Source organism: Lutra lutra, chromosome 11, assembly GCF_902655055.1.
Source record: "Lutra lutra chromosome 11, mLutLut1.2, whole genome shotgun sequence".
Taxonomy (NCBI): Eukaryota; Metazoa; Chordata; class Mammalia; order Carnivora; family Mustelidae; genus Lutra; species Lutra lutra.
Genome location: NC_062288.1, coordinates 89,523,484 through 89,544,178, shown reverse-complemented (window position 1 = coordinate 89,544,178; position 20,695 = coordinate 89,523,484). Strand labels below are relative to the sequence as shown.

Genomic DNA, 20,695 nt, shown 5'->3' with positions numbered 1-20,695 from the left:
CTGATTTCTAGGGTCTCCCACATTGCTTTTGGTATGGCTTTTGACTATAAAAGATTTTCTAGCCACCAATCCAAAGGGATTTTCTTTCCCCATTCTTCATGTGACTTTTAATCATTTAAGGTAACCTACAATTCTGTATTTCTTTCTTGGCAGATATAAACTCAGTAGTACTTGAGAGTGACACAAATTTCTTGCCGCCCTTGGACTTCACTACGGAAAGTCACTGTGGGGCTCAAGTATCAGGCCCCATACTACCCTAGCATCTGTTCTTCCTTATACAGTGCTGTGCCAACACTACCCACATGACTGAGTATTTTTAACAATAGGAAGGATAATGAATTTTCTGTGTCAATTACAACATTCACTGAGTACTTTAAGGTGGTACAATACAGAAATAAAGAACAAGGAAAATGAGTATTAACAAAGTATCATGGTAATTATTTGAAATCATACTTAAGAGGAGAACCATAGAAACTATAATCAACATATGAAAGGGGGCAAGGAGAAAGGCATGGATGCTGTGTCTTTGTTTTTGAGATTCCTCTTTAAGCTAATCAGAGATGATCAGAAGCTGTGTATCAAATACAGAATGGAAGCTAAGGCAGAGCCAGGTGCTCAGAACGAAGTCAGAAGTCTGGAGGCAAGGGAGAGATTCCAAATGAAAGCATATGAGGGAACAGCAAGACAAGACAACAATGAGTGTGGTTAGACCAAGTAACGATCTGAGTTTGGGCACACATAGGAACAATGAATGGAACTTTTCAAGATGGGAATAAATGAGGAAAAGAATAAGGAAAAAAAAAATACGCAAGAGAATAGGCAGAAGAGACCAAGTTGACATCAGCACAGAGTCCAGAAGAATGAACAGGGAATCTGGGAAAAGGAAAAAAAAAAAAAGATTTAGGTATCACCATAACCAACTTAATAACTCACACCAGTGTTTCAGGGATTGGGGGTAAAATTACTTGCTTCTTCCCAGCCAACCCTAGTAACTTCATCATTTGATCCTAAAGGCTGCGCCAAAAGGCCAAGCATAGAGTTTCCAACTTCCCTACCAGGAATTCCCTTTAAAAGGGGTTCCTTTAAGGAATCAACACCTGAGAGCAAGAGTAAGGAAGAGGGAGGCCAGGCCCAGGCAGATAATTCGTTCTTTCACTTCGCCTCCAGAGATAAAAGGTGCTGAGACAGTCTCCGTACCAGCTTCTCCAAAATCAAGTCCTGTGAGGACCAGTCGGGGGGGTATGGAGGCAAGTCCTTGTGAGTAAGCAGGAATGAGCCCAGTGTGGGATTTCCAGAAGGGAGGTGTAAAATTTCAGTGCGCTGACATTACATAAGGGAGCATATTTCCTGAAAATGAGTTTGTAAAAGCTGATTGATCCATTCGTTTGTTCAACATTCTTCACTTTGCAAACACGTATAAAGCAACAACTGTTTGCTGGGCTGGAGGACAGCCGTCCTTCAAGAGGCAAGCCCTTAAGCGATTCGCTGTGTAATGAGGGTGATAGAGAGCCTAGCAGCATCTGACAGAGCTGTCCCCTTTCCTTAAGACACCTCCTTCCCTTGGTTGCCTAAAAACTAACTTCTCTTGGTCTTTTGCTTCCTCACTGTCTGTTCCTTTTTGAAAAAGCTCTGTCAGGAGCTCTGCCTCTTCCCAACCTACATGATGTAGGTCCCAGGTCTTGGAAGTCTTTTCTTTACCTATGCTTCCACCCAAGTGGATTATATCCTGTCTCAGGGCCTTTCACAGCCCTGGAATGTTGGTGACTTTCAAATTTATATCTGTGGGGTGTCTGGGTGGCTCAGTTGTTGGGTGTCTGCCTTTGGCTCAGGTCATGATCCCAGGGTCCTGGGATGGAGCCCCACATCAGGCGCCCCGCTCAGCGGGAAGCCTACTTCTCCCTCTCACACTCCTCCCCTGCTTGTGTTCCTTCTCTCTCGCTGTGTCTTTCTCTGTCAAATAAGTAAATAAAATCTTTAAAAAAAAAAGTATAGGGGCGCCTGGGTGGCTCAGTGGGTTAAGCCGCTGCCTTCGGCTCAGGTCATGATCTCAGGGTCCTGGGATCGAGTCCCACATCGGGCTCTCTGCTCAGCAGGAAGCCTGCTTCCCTCTCTCTCTCTCTCTGCCTGCCTCTCCGTCTACTTGTGATCTCTCTCTGTCAAATAAATAAATAAAATCTTTAAAAAAAAAAAATAGTATATCTATGGTCCTCCATGCGGACCAGTACCGTAGCTCTAACCGCATATGACTCTCCCATTTTTAATTTAAATTCATTAAAATAAAGACAAATAAGAAATCAGCCCCTCAGTTGCACTAGCCACAACTGAAGTGCTTAACAGCCACTTAGCTAATGGCTATCATATTGGACAGTGAAGTTATAAAAAAAAGTTCTACTGGACAACGCTGGTTTAGTTCTCACTTCCAAACTGTAGAGTCTTGTATCCAACTAACCACTCAACATACGAACTTGGCTAATCTAATAGGTGTCTCAAATTTCCATCTTCAAGACTGAACTCAGGATCTTACCCCCCCAACTAGCTCTTCCTGCAATCTTCACCCTCTTTGGAAATCCCACCTTCATTCTTCTTGCTGCTTGGGTCAAAAGCCTTTGAGATCTGCTTGACTCCTCTTCTTCTCACACTCCTATTCAACCCATTGGCCAGTCTTCCCAGTCTTCCCAGGACATCCAGAGTGGCACCCCCTCTCACCTACACTGCCGTCAACCTAGTTCAGGTCGGCGTTTCTAACCTAAATTATTGCAGTGGCTTTTTATTCTTTGCTACTACTTTTGCCCCTTTATGGTACATTTATCATATGGCAGCCAAAGCAATCCTTTACAAAGTTAAATCAGATTACGACATTCCTCTTTTCAAAAGTCTCCAATAGTTTCCCACCTCTCCCAGGGTAAAATCCGCTTAGCACCATCTAAAAGGCCTTAGGGTGGGAGGTTGGGGATTAAGAAGGGCACTTGTTGGGATGAGCACTGGGGTTTGTACTCAAGTGTTGAATCACTGTATTTATACACCCGAAACTAATATTACTCTGTATGTTAAGTGTAAATTAAATAAAAACATAAAAACTCTTTCCTCTGCCTAGAAGGCTTCTTTCCTAGGTATCTCATGGTTTGCTGCTCCCTAATTTCATTCAAGTCTTTGCCTGAACACTTTTTCCGAACACCTTATATAAAACAGCAACTTATCTGCCTCCTTCCCACCCTGCTTTATTTTTCTTCAAGTATTTACCATCTTGAGGTATTTGGGGATTTATCGTCTGAATCTCCCATTAGAATATAAACTCCTTAAGAGCAGGGACTTTATTTGTTTCGTTGCTTGATGCATAATAGAAGCTAAATAAATATTTGTTAAATACAAACAAAACACTGTATCATTGTGGTGAATGCCCTCACACAGGAATGTATACAAATGTTCTCCAGATCCGTCAACTCAGTCAACCAACTGGGACTATCTTCATTGGGCAAACAATATCCACAAGTGTAGAGACTCGGGTACTAACGAACATGCACACAGATCCCCCAGCTTAGCCATGAGTCTGCCCTTGTTTTCGCTCCTCCCGCCCCCACTTCACAACAGCTCCCCGGGCGCTGATGCTGAGGCCGGCTCTACACTCAGGCAGCCTCATCACCCACACCCCTGACCTGGGACGCCTGACAACTCCTCTTCCTTACCCACTGCTGGAAACATCCTTCCTTGTCCATCTCCGGGCACCACTGCAGGCTCTGCAAGCACCAAAGACAGCTTGCTCTGCCCCTCATCTCTCCCCTCCAGACGTGGCCTCCTTGAGGAAGGGAGCTTCTGTGCTGAGGCACCGGTAGGGCCAATGCGCCATCTTGTCCAAAGAGAGGGAGTTCACCCAATATGCCTTGGCAACTAGGAAGGGGAAGACGATGGAGTAGGACACAAAGAGAGAGGCTAAAAGGGGAGAACAATCCTGATGGGCCTACCAAGAAGGACCCTGCATCCTCCCCGCCAAGCACAGACTTGCCCTTCCCAGAACTGCCATCGCACCCAGGTCACGTTATGATCCTCACATCAGTGACCCTTGGAAACTGCCCCTCACCACCTACCTCTCTCAAGTACGAAACTTCAGCCCTGGTCTTTGGTAACTACAAGTAGGGCACGTTGAGGGTAATGTCCTTATTCTCCAAAATAAGAAGGTTGGACTGGATGATCTCTAAGGTCCCTTTTATTTACCAAGTCCCAGCAGGGCCTATGAACTTCTGACCTTGCTACCAGGTTTCAGTAGGAAGAGATGTGCTCCCAGAATCTCAAGCCGACTCTAAACCCATTTCCAGACACAAATTTTAGTTAAATTTGAGAAAGCAACAGTAAGACACTAAAGATAGATGGTGGGTTATACTGTTCTGCAGAGGTTTGTACCAAATAAGATTATTTCTATGAGAAAATGCATTCTGAGTTCCAAACAACTAACTGATAAATGAACCAGACATATGAACTATAATCTGTTCACAAGTATGAAACTATACTGTTATGATGCTACTGGGTGCCCTGTTACAGAAAAGCTTCAGAAAACAGGCAGTTTGGCAAACAACCGTGAACATGACCTAAAGATGCCCACAGACTATTATACAATGTATGTGTACATTTTTACTTGATTTCCATGCATTTCTGGGACACATTTATGAGAAAAGCAAGGCCGTCTTATAACTTATCTTCTATTCATACATTTAATGGCTTTTATTAACCCTGCCTAGATTCATTGCACTTCTTTTGACATTAAAAAACAAACAAATAAACATTCAGAATATAACCTACAGAGGGCTTCTGTACACAGAAGATTTTGTGTGCACAGATTTTGACAGTGAATTTTGACAGTGAATCACTACACTCATTTGCGGGGAACAGAGGAGGGACGCTCTCCAGCGCCCAAGACGCAACATGGTTGTTCAGCTAAAACACTCTAAACATGACCAGGGAATACATAGCAGGTGAGCAAACTGCAAAGATATTCTGTTGGAAAAGGGCGAAAAGCATTTATTGTAAAGGCTATCTTTTGTTTATTTAATTATAAAGACTATTTATGTAGTTGTTTGTACCACGCCTGCTGGTTCTTAGAAGTTCCAAGTCTTTGAGGTAGAAAACTTGTGATCAGGTATCATCTGAGACAGGGTCTGGTATCATGGAAGAGCTGGGAGACTTGGATTGTTCTGGCTCTGCTTCTACTTCTAAATCCTAGGTAAGTCACAAAGCTTTACTATACTAGCTCCTAATTCCTCTCAAGTTGAATATAGGGGCTAGACCAGGTGACTGGTAATCTTTTAATGAATAGAAATCTATAGGTTGAGCTTAAGTGTGCGCGGCAGGGAAGCAGTCTATTTCTCTTCCATTGGCTGCTACGCAGCTAGGGCGAAAACCAGCTTCACAGAATGATGAGAAGGAATCTTTAACGGCTCTTCTGGCAAAGTTGACTTGTCTGCCCACGATTACTTTCAGCGCTGACTGGCAAGTGGATGGGCAGAAATGGCCATGTCATCAGTTGTTTCCAGTGTATTCTAAAGAACAGTAGTCCCCAAATCCTTGACTAACGTGTTTATTGTTCAGATAACCTTGAAAAAATGTTATATACACTATTTGCCTCTGGAAAGTCACAGTGAGCCATGTGTATGAAAGGCTCTGAAAAGTTCTGCAATAAAGAGTTGCTTATCTTAATATCAGGCAAACAAAAAAGTATATTACAATTTTCATGGTACTAAAAAGAATTTACTAAAATAGGGTTTCTTGGGAATAAGGAACTGAGTCTTAATTCACCTTTTGGCCTCGGCCCTGAGCACTGCATCTGATATATAACAATGCTCACGATTTCTGAAAAACTGAGTGATGAAACCTGGAAGAGCCTAGAATCTGGAAGCATGGGTGATGTTCTTCCGAGGTCTTATCTATACCTAAAGTCACCAGTAAAATGTATCAGGAAAGTGCAAATGCAAAAGTAAAATGAACAACAACAAAACAACAGCTTTCTAGGAGGACAAAAGAGTAAACTCAAGCCAGTACGTTTCATTGGAATACTCTCCTCGAGCAGTAAAGGAGGAAAACTAGAAACAAAATATACCACATGGGGCTTAGGAAAGTATTATGTTCCACAGGCGCTCAATCAACATTAGCTGATGCTTCCTAGCAGTGTCCATAACTTATTTATCTACCCACTCATGTTCTCAATGCCTCAATTTCCCTGTCTATAAAACAAACAAATATTTACTGTAAGATAAAATAGCAATCCATACTCTCTGAGGAGCTGGGAGGCTCACTTTTTGTTACAGGAGCATCTGGAAAGAGGCAGATGATGGATGGCATGTCAATCACCATCATCATCACAACTGCTATTGTGGTGAACGGGTAAGAGAGGCAGCAGGCCCACTCTCCTGGCTCCAGGGTTCGCTGGGTGGGAGATGTGTCCCTTCCACACACCCACGCACTGCTCAGTTTCTTAGGGCAGGGCGGAAAAGATGAGAATTGATTGCTAAGACAATAAAAGTGAATGTAGCTCGGTTCCTGTTATTTGCATTAATAAAGATTTCCTTTTTTGATCTATGACAAATATTTCTGCCCACAAAGTATTTAAAATTAAATTATTTACTAGGGAGAACCGAGACAGAATAGAATAGTTAAAAACAAAGCAAAACAAAGTACAGGTTGGGGCTTCGAACAGAGTTGGGAGAGGAGAAAAAAAAAGGTTTGATTAGAATCTTGACTGTAAATACCACAGGTTCTTAATCCATCAGTTTGTAAATTACTTGAGAACAGGGACCATGGCCATCACTCTTACATCCCTAGTGACTGGCACAATGTCTGGAATACATTCCGCACCGAGGAGAGGTTGAAGAAAGGAGAATGCATGAATACCCATGCCTCAGTGTTTCATCCAGTAATAATGAAAACATAACCAGCTACGTAAAGGCTGACACTAATGATTCAGTTGTTTGTAAAATGCTTTCAAGGAAAATTTAAAATGTTTCCACCCTCATTAGCATAAGCTTTAAAAGCAGCAGAAGAAGGGGGAAAAGGCCCCCAGCATCTGCATACTTTCTATAACGTCCACCAGCTTCATGTAGGACATGGCTATCAAACTATACAGCAGTCACCCCAATTCATTCCGGAGAAAAATCACTGCTTCCAACATAATACACTAAAACAAATTTATAAATGTTAATAAAATTTTTAAAAGGTCAGGTCACTCCTTCCTGTAACATATGTCAGGGGGAACCTAAAACATCTCCGTATCAGGTCATTGGCAGGACAGCTATGACATTAAAGAATGGAGAAAATGGAATTTTTTTCTCTTTTAAAATTAGTTAACCAGCACATCTGTCTGCTTCCCCCTGGCTGCCTGGTATGCAGCAAGCACTGTATACTGTAACAGGGGAAATTTACTGAAACTTACCATTAAATCAATATGGCCGAGCTCTCTACAAGAGGCTGTAAGAGTCATGCATGTGGGAAAGCTGAAGGGAACAAACGGACACTGAGAATAAGAACAAAAATGTTTTTAAAAAGTAAAGGGGAAAAAAAAAGTAAAGGGACTCTTCAAATTTCCAAATTTCACAGATCAGGCAGCAAAGCCAGGGTCTTGAAATTTGCCTTATAATCCTTTCTTCCTAGGTTAAAATTAGAGATAGCTCTCTTATTCAAAAATCTAGCATGAAAATGACAGACAAAAGTGAGAGTTCTGGCTGAATTATCAGAAATTACTTTGGAAGAAGGTAATAAAACTGGATTTATAGAAAAGAACCATACCAGCATTTTATTTAGTGACAAATGGAGATGCTATTTCTTTTTTTTTTTCTTTTCTTTTGGCTCATCCATGGAGATTCAGAGGGCAGGGAAATATGTTGTCAAATAATTCTGCTGGAGAGTAAAATGTGTTCTGAATATCTGAGAAGCAAACAGTGAAAATACAGTCTGTGTAGGTCATACTGACATTCTGAATAGATTAGAAATAATAAATAAGTATATTTATATGTATATGAAATATATATATAAAAGATACATTTACTATAAAATCTGGTGTCTCCAAGAGCTGACCATAAATCCATACATAACCCTATTATCTAAATTTATAGAATATACTAGGAAGATTGCTTTGCAAGTCTTAGAACACTTCAGTTTTATAACTGAAAGGAGTCTTAGAGATCAACTTGGTTAGTAGGGGTGCCTGGGTGGCTCAGTGGGTTAAGCCTCTGCTTTTGGCTCAGGTCATGATCTCAGGGTCCCGGGATCGAGCCTCACATTGGGCTCTCTGCTCAGCGGGGAGCCTGCTTCCCCCTCTCTCTCTGCCTGCCTCTCTGCCTACTTGTGATCTCTCTATCAAATAAATAAATAAAATCTTTAAAAAAAAATAAATGTTTACGGTATTTATAAGGCATATTTATACATTTGTATTTGATCCTCATAACCATCATGGGCAATACAGGAAGTTAACTGATTGACCCAAGACTACCCAGCTGTCCATGTGAAAGTCGAAAGGGGAAAAGCACGTTCTAGATAAACAAACTCTTCACTAAATTAAGAATGGGAAAGGAATCCACGGAAAACAATCACTATAATAAAGGTGTAAGTGCCTATAAGTAAAAATAACAAGCAACTAAAAGAATCACTTTTACAACCTGCATGACAATACATATGCCACAGAAACGGAAATAAATGAACATTCCAGGTTGCTACTGAAGAGAAAGAGGAGAGCACTGCTATTTAATACAGCAGAGTCCCCCGTCACCGTACAATGTCAATGGCGTAAGTATCTTTTACAGTCAGAACGCATGTGCTTACAGAAAGGAAAGGAAAAACAGAGATACCACGAAAATCACCTTGAACTCGGCCTGTGGGCTGTTTCTTTGCGTTTTTGTACGTGGTTCTGTTTTGTCTTTTTTCATTACCATTATCTAAAGAAGGAAAAATCCCCACCTTGCATGGCAGCCGAGCCCACAGAGACCCATTTTGTCACAGGCCATTAGTGTTCATCATTACACAGCTTAATGCAGTTGTCTGTTCCCTTTAGTGAACTCTGCATAGATTTATCTTCAGCTAATGCTGCAGAAGCTAAGGGAAACTACGGAGGTCTCTGGGTTTGTTTGCCTTTATGGGACAGCATTTTTAAATCATTCTGGGCCAAAGGACCCTACAGAGTTGGAGAAGGTAATATGTGCTTCTCCCTTCATACTGGCTCTAACAGGCAATGTTCACTCACAGGGAAAAGGATCTGGGCACACTCAGAGGCACCTTTGTTCTGAGGTGAAGAGCTCTTATCTTGGCTCTGCAGTTCAGAAATCTAGAGAAGGTTTTTTTTGCACAGACACACATATACGTGCATATCCTGAACTTCACAACCCTATCTGAGACTCTGAAACTTCACTCACTCATTCAACAAACATATATTGAAGGTCTCCTTGTCTGGTACCATTCTAAGTAATAGAGAAACAACAGTGAACCAAACAGATAAAAGTCCCTACCCTTATGCAACTTATACTCTTAGTGGGGTAAGTGGGGACAGTCAGATAAGACCAATACAAGATAAAGTATATAAATGGTGACCAGGGAAACGGGGCGACAGGGACAGGCATATTACAAGTCTAAACAGGACAGCCACCAAAAGCTTTATTAGGACAGTAATATGTGAGAAGTGCCTTAAAAGCGTTAAGGTAGTGACTCACAAGGGTGGGTGGTGGAAGAACACTAGTGTTGTTCAAAGGTTCAAGGAGAACAGTATGGTTGGAACAAAGTGATCTACAGAGAGGGCTGCAGAAAATGCACTGAGCAGCAACCGGTAGGGGCAGATCACATAGGGCCTTCTAAGTCACCGGAAAAAACTCTGGTTTTTCCTCTGCATGAATTGTTACCAGAGAATTTTGAGCCCCAAAATTTATATGACATAACTTAACACTGACACAGGATCGCTATGGCTAAAAGGGAGGAGAGCAATAGATCAAGCTTGAGACGAGTTAGGAGCACAATTCAATTATCCCGGAAGAAATGATGGTGGAAGAGACCAGGAAAGTAACTATGAAGGTGATGAACAATGGTTCGATTCCGGGGTTTACTTATGGAACAGTCCAAAGGATGTGCTTACGGACTGTATTGGGGGTGTGAGAAGAAAGGCAGTTTCCTAGGCTTTTGGTCTGAGCAACTGGGCCAATGGTGCTGCTTTCTATTGAGGTGGGGAACTCTGTAAAAGGAGGCAGTTGGTGATAGATGGTGCGGAGCACTGGGATCTCGGTTTTGGACATTTTGAATGTGAGAGTCCCATGTGACGAAGAAGCAGAAGTGTCAGGTAAACCAAAAGACCTAGGCTTTCCAGCTGGAGACCACGGCAGCAGTCCGGGCAGGAGATAGGAATTTGGCAGTCATCTGTTTGAGGTGGGTTTTAAAGTCCAAAGACAGGCTGAGCTCACCAGGAAAGTGAAGGTGGCTGAGAACCAAATCCTAGGCACTCCAGGCCGAGAGGTCAGGGCAGTGAGGAGGACACTCACGAGGAGGGAAGTGAGCAGAGTGTGTTATCCTGGGGGTCAAGTGACGAGACGCTCTGAGGAGGAGAGGACAGAAGCCATCTCCCATACTGTAGTTTTAATGACGCATAGAAGGGGTCGGTCACAAGAATGGGGACACTCTGTGCTGACTAGCAGGAAAAGTGAAGACCGGGAGAAAATGCACAGAAAGGGAAGCTGGGGGTTATACCTGTTCTCTGCCATCCCTTTCTCTGTTTCAATTTCTCCAGTGAGGGAAAAACGAGAGGAAATTAGCCTTATTCCCTACACGTGTTATAGTTATGAAAACTGACCAAGCCTGTCACATGTTTTGAGGTCTTGGGAAAAAAGCACAGGAAATCTTACTCCCAGCAGAGCCCACAACTACATTTATTCCGCCACCTGTTGCCATCTGTTTACTACTGCTCCGACAGCATCTTTTCAGGCCAGACAAAGACATTCTGATATTCTTCTGCTGTTCTCAGTAGAGCAGACACTCAGCTACTACCACGCCCCCCCCAAAAAAACTTTTTCTTAAATATGGGCTTATTTATGTATTTTGAAGGTGAAAAGGAACGGGACAAAGAAAGGGAGTGTCAAATAGGCTCTCATTTGCTAAAAACTGTGCAGAACTATTATCCTCAACAAAGTAATGCTCTTGAATGTGACATCCAAGGATAATGATTTGAGTAAACAAGTCCAAAGCTGCAAAAATGAACGACATATTGAGGTATGATTAAATACCGCACTCAAAATTGCTCCACTCCAAGCTCCCGGAGACACATAATTGCTCTATCTAATAATTTCTCCTCTTCTTGATTTCTCTGCAGCTTTTAATAACTCTCTCCTCCTTTAAACCCTCTTGCATCGTTTCCATAACCGGCTTTACTTCTGTGGCCTTTGCTGTCTCATCACTTCCCTCGTCCTCTTTAAATGACGTGTTCCAAGATTAAATTGACCTCAGCTTTCAATTCTATTCAAGGCTTAAAAATCCCCTCTATGCATAAAATACAGGGATTAAGAGCTCGGATTTAAACATCATCAAGATTTCCACTGAAATCTCACTGTAACAATTACTAGTTGTGTGACCTACGGCAAACTAGAAAAATCTTTTCTGCACCAGTTTCCTCATCTCTACCATTTCCCCATATCCTCATGGATATTAATACTATCTGCTTTATGGAGTTCTGCGAAGGTTTAATGAACTAATCCACACAAGGCTCAACATCAAGACTGGCATGTATTAAGCATGCAAGAAATATTGATTATTAGTGTGACTCCCGACTATACATTCCTAGCTCTGGCCTCTCTTTATTTCAAGGGCACTTTCTCCTGCCTACTAGAATTATTCATTTGAATCCCTCAAACTCTCTGTGAACTCAAAACAAAATAATTTAGTACATGTGGATTAAAGAAAATCTACCGTTGAGTCATTAGTAAGTCAATTACAGCAAATCATTCAATAAATGTTAGCCTAAGAGAGCAATGAATAAAATGGCATTGGAAAAATAACTTGAAATAAAGACAGTGTCTAGAAAGTATTTAGCCTATGCCTCCTGCAATGCTGTCCTGTCCCACTTTTTTTGCTTACCAGGCTGCATCTAGTCCAGTTTCATTCTTATAATTTTTACTAATAAAAGCAGTATGTTTAAAAAAAAACACACAGTATGTTTATTCCATCAATCATCCTTGCCCACCCTAGACAAAAGTTACTGGTCTAGGAAATGTCTTAGGAAATTTAGAACCCCATGATTCTAAGGCATTTTTCTCTTTAAAAAACAAAACAAAACAAAAAAAAACCCTTTTATTATTAATGTATGTCCAGTAACAAATTGCTTCCATTTCAAATATTGTATCCTGGGGTGCCTGGGTGGCTCAGTCAGTTAAGCAGTCAACTCTTGATTATGGCTCAAGTCATAACCTCAGGGTTGTGGGATGGAGCCCCACATCAGGTTCTGCGCTCAGCAGGGAGTCTGCTTGAGATCCTCTCTCTCCCTTTCCCTCCGCACCCACCTCCACTGGCGCATGCTCTCTCTCAAATAGATAAATAAAATCTTTAAAAAATGTATTTTATTCTATTATCCGAAGAGTTGTTAGGGAGGTAGTACTAAGAACACTGCACACCCACTCACAGTGTTCCTGTCTCACTTATGAACGCACTCAGTAGCACGTTCTCACACCACACTCCTGCTGCATACGTCGCTCACTGCTTCTTTTTAACGGGATACTTTATTTGCTGTCAAAACCTAAATTGGCCAATAATCTTTTCTGAAATATAGATTCTCACTGCCATCACACTTTTTTTTATTTCACAAATATATAGCCCTTCACCATAAACACTTGATAAAATATAACCACGGGGCCCATCAAATGTGTCTTTTACCATATCTGTGTGCACTTCCTATATCTCCATAGCTATAAACTTTTCACTTTGAAGAAGGAGATGGATTATCATGGTAAAGTCACTAACACGCACAGATTTCCTCCTGAATTGCTCTGTGACCACACGTAGTAAGATGTGTGTATGGTTCATGGTAATTTTGTGCTTCTTTCCCTCCAATGGCAGGTTTTTTTTTTTTTTTTTAAAATTCAACAAGAGTTGACATACAATATCCTATTAGTTTCAGGTGTTCAACAGAGTGCTGTGACAATTCTATACATTATACAGTGCTCCCCACAGTACGTGAGGTCCCCATCGCTCACTACACAAAGGTAGTACTATTGACTATACTCTCTACTTTTCATCCCCATGACTTACTTTATAACTGGAAGCGTGCACCTCTCAAAGTGGGACTTCCCAGAGCCTTACTCTTGGAATACACAGCTTCTCAGGGAGCAACAGAGACCCAGAAAAGCACGTGAGTAGAGTGTGCTCACACCCTCGCTACCCTCCCTTTCAGCTATCTCAACCGCTCTTCCCCTCCACCCCCGCCACCCGTGAAAAAGCCCGGGCTGGCTTGAGTGGTGTGCTGGTGAGCACGCTGAAAGTCAAATAGAGGAGTTCAAATTTTAAATTCACTGTATGGTACCGTGTTCAGTGACCTTGAGCAAATAATTTTATCTCTTTCGCAGATTCCTGATTTTCGAAATTAAATGACTGTTCTGAAAATGAAGAGAAGTCAAGACGTGAAAAGTCGGTGGTATACAACAAGCACTTAATAAATAGCCGTTCCCAGGCACAGCCTGGCACAGCTTCCCTTTCCATTAAACCTGCACTCCAATTTTTTTTTTTAAGTTTTTATTTATTTGACAGAGAGAGATACAGCAAGAGAGGGAACACAGCAGAGGAGTGGGAGAGGGAGAAGCAGGCTTCCCACTGAGCAGGGAGCCTGATGTGGGGCTTGATCCCAGGACCCCGGGATCACGACCTGAGCTGAAGGCAGACGCTTTACGACTGAGCCACCCAGGCACCCCCCTGCACTCCATTTTAATGACGTGTTTGGTGTGTAGCCCCGCAGAATCGAAGTGGCATTGGGTCTCCCCATCAAGTAATCAGAAAAAAAAAAAGTTAAGAGAAGAATGGAGGGGAAGAAGAAAGGAAAACTCTAAATTGCACTCAAAGGTTTAACACTCTTCAGACTGGATGCTTTTAAAATTTGCAGGGTTCCACTAGGCCCACTCAGTGGGGGAACATGTACTTTCCCGTGGCACACAGAGATCAGCGTAAAACAAACCCACCAGCCAGTCAAGAGCTGCCTGCCTGCTACAAGGGGCCTTTCACATGATGCTGCAGAAACGCGACCTCAGAGGGACGGGCATCTTTATCAGTATTCTCTCCCCTTCCATTTGTTCTTTTTAAAAATTACTGCAGTCAACTCAGGCAGCTGTCTCTCTACGCCTCCACATTTCCCTTCACCCGAGCTCCCAGAGAGCAGTTTTCCCATCCTCACCTCTGCCTGGAAAATACTCAATAAAGAAATGAGTGGAAACAAATTAGTCATTCTGCAGTCTATTGATTAAGCCCCACCAAATCAGGGTCACACTGGGTGCGCTTTGGGGGAAGGGAAGCAATCAATCCAAGGCTACAAAAAAAAAAAAAAAAATTAATGGAAACACACTCAGAAGTTTCAGTCCTTTTTACCTTGTTATTAACATTCAGGCGGTGAGTCCTAAGCATATGGCTCAAGGGCCCTAACAAACCCTGCAACCGGGGAAGGGAAAGTGCATTATTAACTCCATACACTGAGGGCTGGTGGCAGATGGGTGAGAGCTTCTGCTTCCTGAGTTGCAGAGAAATGGACGCTAGGAAAAGAAGACGTCCAGAGTGGAAGACAGTTCAGTCAGATCTTACTTATCTCTGGGAAAATCTATGTCCTTGAAGGCTGCTAAAAAAGTAAATTGCCTCTTCCTCCGTCTGAACTAAAGCAAGGAGGGTTTTTCAGAATCCCAAGTGACACACAAAGCTTAAGTAACAGCAAGAGTAGGAAGGTGACTGGTGGCCTTTCTGATGCGTAGCACGAGACTATGTGATCCTACAGGTTGCCAACCTCCGTGTGTTGAGGAGCCTCCTACAGAACCTGTTTAAAATGCTGATCCCCTGGGGTGCCTGGGTGGCTCAGTGGGTTAAAGCCTCTGCCTTCGACTCAGGTCATGATCCCAGGGTCCTGGGATCAAGCCCCGCATCGGGCTCTCTGCTCAGCGGGGAGCCTGCTTCCTCCTCTCTCTCTCTGCCTGCCTCTCTGCCTACTTGTGATCTCTGTCAAATAAATAAATAAAATATTTAAAATAAAATAAAACAAAATAAAATCCTGATCCCGTATGCTGTGGCCAGAGTTCTGACCCAGCAGGTCCAAAGTAAGGACCGGGAAGCCACCTTTTTAATAAGTTCCTTTGCTGACTTAATACAGGTGGTTCTTGGAACACACTTTGACAAACACTGCAAAAGGATAAGACAGAACCAAAATAAGCAATAATATTGATTTGTGGGGGGGAAAAAGTAGAGAGAGATTCAAGTGGCAAAACCAGTCTTCTGTCCCTGCAACCAGGCTAGATGACAAGGCCCTTTGAGCATCCTCAGTAGACATCCACTTTGGGAATAAACGAGTGAGTGTCCTTATTTACTGAGGACCTATGTGATCTTCAACAACTCTAGGAAATGACTACTACTACTGTATCCTCATGAGCAAGATAAAGAAACCAAGAGGAAACAACTTGCCCAGTGTAACACAAGCAAAACATCATGCAGCTATGTCCATGCTACCCAACAGTCTACCTGCTCCTGTCCACTCCGGATAGTCCACTGCAAATGGTCTGAAGGTATTTTTCCTAAGAGAGGACACCACAGCTGCTTCTGTCCTGGAGAAATAAGCCCCCTATAATGGTATTTTCTCCCCTTTATCTTTACCACAGAAACAGCTTCCCTCAATTCTGGAACTCCTTACCTGAACAGAGGACAGTAATTTTTAACCTGCTAGAATTCGGTGAGACCCTAGAAAGATACTGGGGAGGAGGAGGCCCATAAATACCTGGTTGGACTTTCAAGCCAAAGTCAAGGAAGAGCAAGGGTTTAGTGACCAAACAAGTTCATACCAGCATAATCTGGCGCTGGTAACAGGGAATCACTGAATTTGAGAGTCGAGGTCTTAGATTCTCCTAAGTACTCAGAGATATATGTGGCGTGCTCTCTCTCTCTCTCTTCCTTCCACCCCTATGCCTTACTGCCTTTGCATAGGACAAATTCTCTGATAGGAAAATTCCTCCCCTACTTCTAAGTATAATTCACACCCTGCAGGTCTTAGCATAGACATTGTTACATTATTATAATATAGTATAATATAATTATAGTATAGTATAATAATATTAATATATATAATGTAATAAAGGCTGTCTCTACTGTATTCTCCTATTCTTTGTGGCACTTAACTGCTTTCTTTGGGAATGCTTATCCTCCCCGCTGGCCTGTAAACACGAGGGCTGGGAGTGTTACTCGTTTCTGTTGTACTCCGTACTGGCTTGCAAAGGACCAAACACATGTATTGGTCTCCCTGTAGCAATACAAGGTGGCTAAAAGCAAAGACCATGACTTGATTTCTCCTGAAAGCACAAATCAAGGCAGACCATGGAAAGACGAATAAAGGAAACCCACAGCTCTTGGTTCCAAATTCTTCCATGTAGCCTCCATGACCAGTTCCATTATCTTCCAACACGGATTCCACATTCAACCAAGACAGGATCCACACTGATTTGTAAAACAGTATTACCACTCTTGTTAGATGAGAAAATCAAAAACACACTTTTCCAAAATCATATGCTCAAGAAACTGAAGGTCATTTTTACTTAAACCTTTTTTAAGTAGTTGTTTTTTTTGTTTTTTGTTTTTTTTACTTTTACTCTACTAACCTTTGTTAGTATAAACTAAAAGTCCATGTTTATACTAAAAGTCTATCAACCCTCTTTAGTTAAAGTGTATTTTCAAATTTGGAGCATCACTGAAATTCAATTCTGTCGAGGCAGTTGGGATAGGTTAACAGAACTTCCAAAGACGTTTGAGATCCATGCTAAAAAAAAATGCTCTTACTGAACAAACTATTCTCAGTAACAAAACCCTAAGAACTTAACAGCTATGAACAGCAGTCTCTCGTTGGCGGTGAATGTTAACTACGAGCAAAGAGAAACTGAGGTCCTCGATTCTCTTTTGCCGGACTTCATTAGGTTAAAAGGAAGTGATCGTCATGTAGGTGGCATGACTTTTTTCTTTCTGTTTTTCTTTTTTAAACCCTGCCTCAGTTCCCACAAGAGATACCATTTTATCTTACTACACTCACAACAACAACAACAAACCAAACAACTGCCACTCTCCATGATCTCCCTGGCTGTCTTATCTTCACAGGATATGTTAGAGTAGATGAACGCATTTTTTTCCTAAGTGTTATTTATTCTTTGAAACACTCTTCTGAATTCTTCTCAGGCCCCCAGATCAGATATTTTTCCCTGCCCCCAGGAGTTCATTCTTAATTCTAAACATCAAAAATAAAATACATGCAAATATCATACAAAACGTTGAAAGAAGTCACTACAGACCTGTACTACATCATGTCACGGTATTGTAGTTGGTGTGACCTTCCTGTGCTACGTCCTGTACAGACGCAATCCGTTTGAGTCACTGCAACTCCTGTTTTCTGGGGGGGCTGTTTCTGCTAAAGATGGAACGTTTTCATCCAAGTAACTGCCTACCTCTTTTTTCTGTTAGGGTTCACCACAGCACTCACTTAGCGTTAATTTGTTTAATGTAAATGTCTCTGTGATGGGTAATTTCATCTGTATTCTGCTGCCACTTCATTTGCAACATTACTCTAATTAATGGGTCATTCATCGTTTTACTAGAGCTGTTTTATATTTGAGGGGCTACAGTTACCTTCATAGTAGTTTCAGAATTGGAAAATAATTCTCGCTACTCCGGTCACATACTTCGGATATGTGACAAGACGAAATTCATTTTCCATTTCTCCCCATCGCCAATTTTGCTAATGTCTTTGCATAGGCAGAAAAGAACACAGCATCCTCTATTTATTAATATGAAAGTCCCCCCAAATGACAGTTTTGCTTTTAAAGCTTAAAATTCAGCCCTTAATTATTTATTAAGTCTAAGCAATCTTTCCCTGAGTCCTTCTATACTAAAAATACAATGGTTGGAGCAATATATCCCATTATTTCATTGTGAATGAGCCCTGAGCAACAGGAAAGGGAAAGAAAGAGAGGTGCTCATGCCAGGCCTGAGGTAAGGGGACAGGGACAGACATTCCACACACGGCCCTTCCCTTCAGTTTGCTCTACCTCTGACTAGCAGCCTCTAAATGTTAAGTCCTCTGGGACTGTCTAAAAATGGCGATCCATTCAACTATCCATTTTTAGTTTCTATGACAACAATCTCTATGAATCATCATTTATCAAGGCCTTCCTGTTTCAAGTACAGGCTTAAGTAATCTATGTACACTGGCTCGTCTTCTAACAATCCCAACAAAGTCCCTGGTATTAGTCTCATTCTACAGATGAAGAAACTGAGACCGCTGTTAGTTCAGCGGATAAAACGGGAATGGAGTCCAGATTGGTTAGACTCTGACACCTGAATATTGATAGCATTTCTTCAGGGCTAAACCACCTTCCTCAGAGCTCTCAGCAACCTAATGAATTTAAGGCACTCCTTTAAATTCCCAAGGCATATTCTTTCATGCAGAATTGATTTTTATAAACCCTTATTCACGCATGCATACAACCAGTCCTGGAATGACAGGGATGGCCAGTACACTAGCTGAGTTCTTATTACGGAAAAGCTCCATATATTAGAAACTCTATCTTCTAAGTCCCAAAGGGGGAAAATACAGGATATCTAGGAAGAAACTCATTTCTTCCCATGACTGCCTGTATGTTTCCCAACAACGTTTCTTTATTATAATTAGACTTCCTCATCTCCTATTCCTCCAACCCTGAATTCTCTGCTATCCCGGGCACTCTCGTACCACACACGTATAAAGATGAAGAGCTATGGACAGAGAGCATACCATTCTCACATATTTCTCTTGTTTTCACTTCAATTTCTGCTGTGCAGCTCAGAAACAGAAGTTGTTTGGTAAATGACAACAAGAAGGTTCATAAAATCAGGCTTCCTCTTTCTTATCGGTCCAAAGAGAGGAAAATGGAGGTTACATGGGGAAGAAAATGCAGGCTATACAGGGAAAAGTATTTGCTAAGCTTTAGAGAGTTCACAAGGAATAAGAGGATGTTTGCAGAGCTGAAGACCCAGAGGAAAAAAAAAAAGATTAGAGAAGGTATTTACCCTGTTAACCTGCCAGAAAGAGGTGAAAGTTCTAAGACGTAAACACGTTGCTACTGAAGGGGCTCAGAACAAGTTTCCCTAAAATGTGCCACTTTCCCAATGTGCACTATTTTGAGCCAAAGGTAATCAAGACCCAGCAGATTCAAGAAAAACTTTCATCTCTCCCTTAAACTATTTAAAAGAATCTAGGTGGAGGACCTTCACCAGAAACAGAATTATTACCAAGAGCTAACTGTTTACCTGGCCTATGTGTAGAGCGTAATAAACATCTAACACCAAACAACTGCTCTTACCTGCGACTCATCATCCTTCCCCTCTGAAACCCTGAACCCCTTCCTTAGCTCAAGATGGCATATAAGCCTCAACTGCCCAGCTTTCCCTTAGGTCTTATACTCATGTGGGGTCCCGCATGTATGTAACTAAATATTTCTCCAGTAATCTGTCTTGTCTTAATTTATTAGACCAGCTAAACAGCCTGGAAGGATAGAGGGAAATTTTTTCCTCCCCAATACTGTGTGTGAGAGCAAATGCAAAGTAGTGCAAAAACGGTACAATACAGCTTTGCATACCCTTCAAATATTACTTTGAGATATTCCTTTTTAAATAAAAAGATGTCTTGATACAGTGGGTATTTTTAGTTGTAACAGGCAAATACACTGAGAACTATTTCATGATAGTAAAGTGCAGAGGTTTGCCTTGGTCTTTAGAGAAAACAAAACAAAAAAAAACTTCTGAAAGTTGAGTTATGGTTTTGGATTCCAAGCCAATTCAATGTAACAGAAAATATAATATCTACCTACAATCACAAAAATTATTAACGCTAATAATGTTCTCCTTCCCTTCTGAAGTTTCATTAGAACACACCCTCAGGCCCATCAAAATCTACAGGAAAATGCTACATATGGAAGTAAATATATAAGTTCAGGTCTCAAAACCCTTAAAGGACACAATTTCACTTACTCACTAATGTTGCTCTCTTCCTAGAATTTTCCCTAATTAGAAAACAGGAAGTATTGCCATTGTTATTTATAGTTCTGAAGTCCTATAATTTCTTTGTTCTGGAGATTTTTACTCTGTTTTTCTTCTTTTCTACCAGGAAAATGTGGTGCTAACATTTAAGTCCAAAAGCGGTCTACTTTAATACAGTGTCTGGCCTATGAATTTTTAGGATACTGTTACAAAAGCATTAAAGCTATCTTCATTTTTTTTTAAGATTTTATTTATTTATTTGACAGAGAGAGATCACAAGCAGGCAGAGAGGCAGGCAGAGAGAGAGGGGGAAGCAGGCTCCCCGCTGAGCAGAGAGCCCGATGTAGGGCTCGATCCTGGGACCCTGAGATCATGACCTGAGCCGAAGGCAGCGGCTTAACCCACTGAGCCACCCAGGCACCCCTATCTTCATTTTTAAGTCTCTAAGTAAAAAATGAGCATT

General features: G+C 41.7%; 1 protein-coding gene across 7 annotated transcripts in view; it reads right to left on the bottom strand.

The window, feature by feature from the left end:
- EXOC4 (exocyst complex component 4) overlaps nucleotides 1–20,695 on the bottom strand; it is a 755,957-nt gene that overhangs the window by 356,995 nt on the left and 378,267 nt on the right. Inside the window, exons 11-12 of one of the 7 annotated variants that reach the window (XM_047694113.1) lie at nucleotides 3,684–3,885; nucleotides 826–873 (exon numbers count right to left, since the gene is read on the bottom strand). The exons of 4 other annotated variants lie outside the window; for them this stretch is intronic. In XM_047694113.1, coding sequence (XP_047550069.1) covers nucleotides 841–873; nucleotides 3,684–3,885 — 235 coding nt within the window. In that variant the 3' untranslated portion in view covers nucleotides 826–840. Of the gene's footprint in view, nucleotides 1–825; nucleotides 874–3,608; nucleotides 3,886–7,820; nucleotides 7,906–20,695 lie in introns of those variants that run through there. 2 more of the 7 variants (XM_047694111.1, XM_047694115.1) reach the window with 2 other exon arrangements.